Source organism: Nicotiana tabacum, chromosome 12, assembly GCF_000715075.1.
Source record: "Nicotiana tabacum cultivar K326 chromosome 12, ASM71507v2, whole genome shotgun sequence".
NCBI classification, from domain to species: domain Eukaryota; kingdom Viridiplantae; phylum Streptophyta; class Magnoliopsida; order Solanales; family Solanaceae; genus Nicotiana; species Nicotiana tabacum.
In genome coordinates this window covers 123,396,813-123,401,497 of record NC_134091.1, presented here as the reverse complement: position 1 = coordinate 123,401,497, position 4,685 = coordinate 123,396,813, and the positions used below count along the sequence as shown (strand labels likewise).

The window sequence follows — 4,685 nt, the reverse complement described above, 5'->3', positions numbered from 1 at the left end:
AAATGAAAATTATTCACAAGTCACAACTGAGAGCAAAATGAAAATTATTCACAAGTCACAACTGAGAACAGGTTGCAATTGTATTAATAGCAATTTTGTGTATATTTTGTTTTTAAAAGGCTGTTTCCGAAATATGTCAAAGACCATCATGTGTGCATGTTGTCATGGGACTAATATTTGGGCTATATGTTGAGAAATTAGGGGCATATATGTTAGATATAAGATTGCTGCAGAGCAGATTTTCTGTGAGAGTGGGTGTGTGTGTCTGGCAAACGGGTTGGGGATCAAGAGAAGGAACTCATTCAATTAATTATCATTTCCTGCTCCCACTGCTTTCTGATGTGGGGCTATGATGTAGAAAAAAGGCAATAATTTACAGAATGTGTCCATGAAATTGTGAATAAATGAAACTTGATATCAATCATTCATCAGCTAGAACATACTCTTGCATCAGTCCTCATTGACTGCATTTCCTGAGAGCTTTTCTGCAGCAAAGGTCTCTTAGTGCTGATTCGGTTTGAAGTGCTTGTATCAAGTTGGACCATATCTCTGAAAATCAACTTTTATACACATGCAAAAACAATCAGACACCAAACATGAATGGTTCCATAAATTTTATGAGCAAAAACAAGATGGTAAATAACATATACCCGTGTGTTTACTCCGTTGCTTTCACCGACTACTACGGCTAAGCAAACCTTGGAATGACAGATAAAGATCTTTGTTATCCGTTCCGAAAATCTCTTCTGCTTTTTTCAAAGTTTCCTATAGGAGAAAGCATTAAGATAATGAGTAGACAAATAGGAGGACTTCATAGGATGTAAAAGCAACTAATTACGTTTATCACCTCACGAGATTGCTTGTGTGCGTTTAATTCCTTAATGTTGGCGAGAAATGCACTGAACTGTTCATAGGATAGACGACTCCTGCATCAACAATATGCAGATACTGTCAGGTGAAAGATTCTTCCTTACTGAAAAAACTTAAACTGACAGAAAGTAGTGTAGCCATCCACCTAGCTTGACGGAAAAACTCCTTCCCATCAATTCGAGGAGTTTGAGCTGGTAATTCACAATAAGGAAAAACGGATCAGAGGGATCATATGTAAACCAGTCAGTAACATGATTTGTCAAAAATGGATATATAAATTGAAAAACGTTGGCTGATCTGCAGTTGACCTACATTTATGTCAAAATCACCATTTTATTTTTCAAGCAAGAATGACTTAATAAATACAACAGAAGTGCAATACAACAGATAGCAGTAAAATTTGCACAGCTCAAAAAGAAAAATTGAAAAATGAGTCGTCAGAAACCTGGCAATGGGCGTGCCTTAGGAGGGGAGTTAGCTGCTGATGACTGTTGACTTGATGGAAAAAAAGATGACATTGAACCTCGTCCGTCATATTGAGGGTTTGTTGGAGAGTTGGTGCCGGATGTCCTCTGAGGAGAACCCACAACAGAATATCTTCTAGGAGATACACTAGTGGAAATTATTTTGGGAGTTCCAGTTGGAGTAAGACGCGGTGTTATGTAAGGTGTCATGGAAAATCTTTGCACAGCTCGCTTTGAGGCTGGATCCAAGAAAATGAAATAAAAGTTAAACAGCTTTGCTACATTTTGATATTATAAGCAGACAAAGTAATGTGTGAATACCATCATCATTAATTACTGTGCTGTCTACAGGACCGCCATAAGAATGGTGTACTGCATAGCTGTTCACCTCCTCTGCATGATATAATTATCAAGACCAAATTTAGAACATCAAAGACAGAACTCCATATCTTGAGGCATCCAAACTGTGACATAAATCTTGAACATGATCGGATGGAAACATCAGAGGGAATACACAGAACATGAAGCCAAGACTTACCCTTTACGGAATAGGCTTTATGGGCCGATTGGTCGTAAGTGCCGATATCAACAGTTTCAGCTTGCTAAAGATGCAGAAACAAGATTCGCAATTTAATCAGCAGAAGCACAAGATTGAAAAAGAAAAAGCTCTTGCTCTACTGGTACAAGCAATCGGAAAATTGACTTTCGACACAAAATTCTTATAGAAAGTTTAAGTTACCCTCTTCATGATTTTCAAAAAATGAATTGCTAACAGATTAAGATTCTAAAATCTTACCGATGAATTCTCATCACTCAGAGACTGCACCAATTGCCTTTTAAAAGTCTCCAACTATCAAAATAAAGAAAGCAAGTTTATGATGTTGCAATCAAAGTATTAAATAAATGATATAGCAGAGGCAGAAGCTATAACAGGTGTTTTTAGTCAAACAATCGAGCCATGGAAACAACTTTTGTCAGGTTAAGGGTACATTGATAAATCTCTTTCTCCTATTATGTGTTGACTCTGTCGTCAGAAGCGGCTTTCGATGAAGTACTAAGACAATCAAAAGGCGAGACCGCTTTCTAATCACAAAGTAGAGATATGGAAGCTGACATGGGTAATCAACATGAACTAAAACAACAATTGAGCCATTGTTAGTAGAAAGGTCTATCAGCCCCCACACCAATCTTTGAACCTGGCTGCATTTAGGAAGAGCGTAACATGACCTGAATCACTCTATCTCAAAGATGGACATTCCTAATTATATAAGTCAATTTATGCCCATTTCTTACTCTATTGTAATTAATGATCTCTAAGAGAATGACCAAAGTGTTAATCAAACCCTTTGCACGTGGTTTCATACATAGCAGAAGTATAATTGATAGCAATTATCTAGTCCAATAGTCCAATTGTAACCTATTCTCTTTGATCCACAGATGTTTCTTAAGCTGTTGAGCCTTTTCTCATAACCCATGCCCACTCTCCATATTGTTGAGCCTATGCTTTTAGCTCAAGACGGAAACTTCAGCCTGTTGAGACACTCTGAATTTATCAAAAGCTCTAAGCTTGTATAACCTAGTTAGGGTAACTTCAAATTTCATACAAAAAGAAAAGAGTGCTTTCAGTAATGCATATCAAAAAGGGGGAGGTAGTCCAACACATTGAAAAACGGAACTTCAAAGTTCAACCAACTAGGTGGAACTCGATGTATCAAATCTTGCTTTCATGAGAGAACCTAGTAAAAATAACTTTAGGGGTACAACAGTATAGAAAATCAATCTACTAGTTGTCAGTGACAGGTTTCACATTAATCTATTTGAAAAGCAAATATATCTTCCAAAGAGTTGGTATATATTACCCAGAAAACAATCTTCCGTTGTCCCAGTTTACATGAAAATGTTTTTATTTTAGGACATCCCAAAATGTTTGACAACAATCATATAATTATAGTGTACTTTGTAACTTTCAACAAAGAATTCAAATTTATTTACGTACACAAACTTTAAATCTTGATGTGATGTTATTTCAATCAAATGAGCTTTTCAGTTATTACGATAACGCTCTCTTCACTATAATTAATATAAAATATACGCCAAACTAACATGTTAAGCTCAATGTACAGTCAAACACCGTATAAATAAGATATTTTTCTATATCCAAAAGACAAATTCCAATAATCCAGCAGGAGAATACAACAATAAAACCCTTTTCTTTATAGCAGTGGTATCCAGGCAAGCTTGCGCCAACCTCGACAATTCCACGGGCTACCTGCTGCCTCACACAAACAAAGCCTATCAAGGCTTAGGCACATGGGAAGAAATCAATAAGTGTTTTTTGCCTCCGCCGGGGTAAAAACCTTAGATATATATAACAAGGAAACAGTAGCAAATTTATCACCTTTGCTAAATCTCGACCCATTTTCTTCGCTGTCAAAGCGAATGAATCCCTCTCCTTCGAAAGCTTCACCTTTTATTCACCAAAAAATAAGGAAGATTAAGGCCTTTTCATTTCAAACAAATGCAAGAGGTAGAAATGAAAGGCAAAGCTAATATAAAGCTTACATTATCTTCGCAAGTGATTTTTAACCGTAATTCTGTTTCCTGACAAGCCTGCTCGAGCTTAGAGACTTTATCCTGGAGGTCAACGATAACCCGATCCTTATCATGAAGTTTCTGCCGAAGCCTCCCCATTTCCGACTCCAGCTTCGTAACGCGAGAAGCTATGGCCATGGAAGTAATCTTCCTAGCTAAATCCAACTGCTCGTACGGGTCCGTCGGAATAACCGATAGTATTTCATCGGAAAGATGAAAGTCCGGTCCCCCCGCCGCCGCCGCAGCACTTCGACTACTGTCGCTACTGCTGCTCTGTGACAGTGACATTCTCCCAATTTCACCAAACCCTAATTTGGATTGTTGAACAAGGGTTTGGATTTCAGAGAATACAATGGAAAAGGAGCAGAGAAATGGGTAATTAAGGAGTTAATTAAATTAAAGATTCTGTTTTGACCTATTTTTGTTTCAATTTATATATGGCTTAAAAAATTAATTTGTGAGTACTAAAAGAACAAATGGGACATGTTTTGCGGTGGTTTGTCTTAATGTCTGGGGTTTGAAATTCTTTTTAGATTTTCCCTCCAAAGCGTAAACGTCATTTTCTGTTTGGTACGCTTTGGGCCCTGGCTTACTAAGCAAAACCCGCTAGTAAATTGATATTTTACCTATCAAAAAGTGAAAGATAAAATTAACCGACGGTAAAAAGGGCAAGTACACATGTATTCCTTCCGTTTCAATTTATGTGAAATCATTTGACTGGGCACGAAGTTTAAGAAAAGAGAGAAAATTTTTGAACTT

General features: G+C 37.1%; 1 protein-coding gene across 2 annotated transcripts; it reads right to left on the bottom strand.

Annotated features, from left to right (window-relative positions):
* Positions 1–277: 277 nt before the first annotated feature.
* LOC107781577 (uncharacterized protein At4g15545) lies at positions 278–4,387 on the bottom strand. Of its 2 annotated transcripts, none has more exons than XM_016602305.2 (10): positions 3,897–4,387; positions 3,733–3,801; positions 2,131–2,184; positions 1,873–1,936; positions 1,656–1,727; positions 1,316–1,573; positions 1,016–1,061; positions 848–926; positions 651–765; positions 278–560 (listed from the first exon to the last, which is right to left on the bottom strand). In XM_016602305.2, the coding sequence occupies exons 1-9, from the start codon at positions 4,212–4,214 to the stop codon at positions 673–675; spliced, it is 1,053 nt and encodes a 350-aa protein (XP_016457791.1). In that variant the 5' UTR covers positions 4,215–4,387; the 3' UTR covers positions 278–560; positions 651–672. The 2 variants fall into 2 exon arrangements, with proteins under 2 accessions (XP_016457791.1, XP_016457792.1); XM_016602306.2 differs by having other exon boundaries at positions 278–549.
* Positions 4,388–4,685: the final 298 nt, after the last annotated feature.

Excerpts from the sequence above, each read along its gene's own strand:
- LOC107781577 (XM_016602305.2), bottom strand. The coding sequence starts at position 4,214 with ATGTCACTGTCACAGAGCAGCAGTAGCGACAGTAGTCGAAGTGCTGCG. Across the intron at positions 3,802-3,896 it reads AAATCACTTGCGAAGATAAT|GTGAAGCTTTCGAAGGAGAG; the intron begins GTAAGCTTTATA and ends GGTGAATAAAAG. Across the intron at positions 2,185-3,732 it reads TGGGTCGAGATTTAGCAAAG|TTGGAGACTTTTAAAAGGCA; the intron begins GTGATAAATTTG and ends TTATTTTGATAG.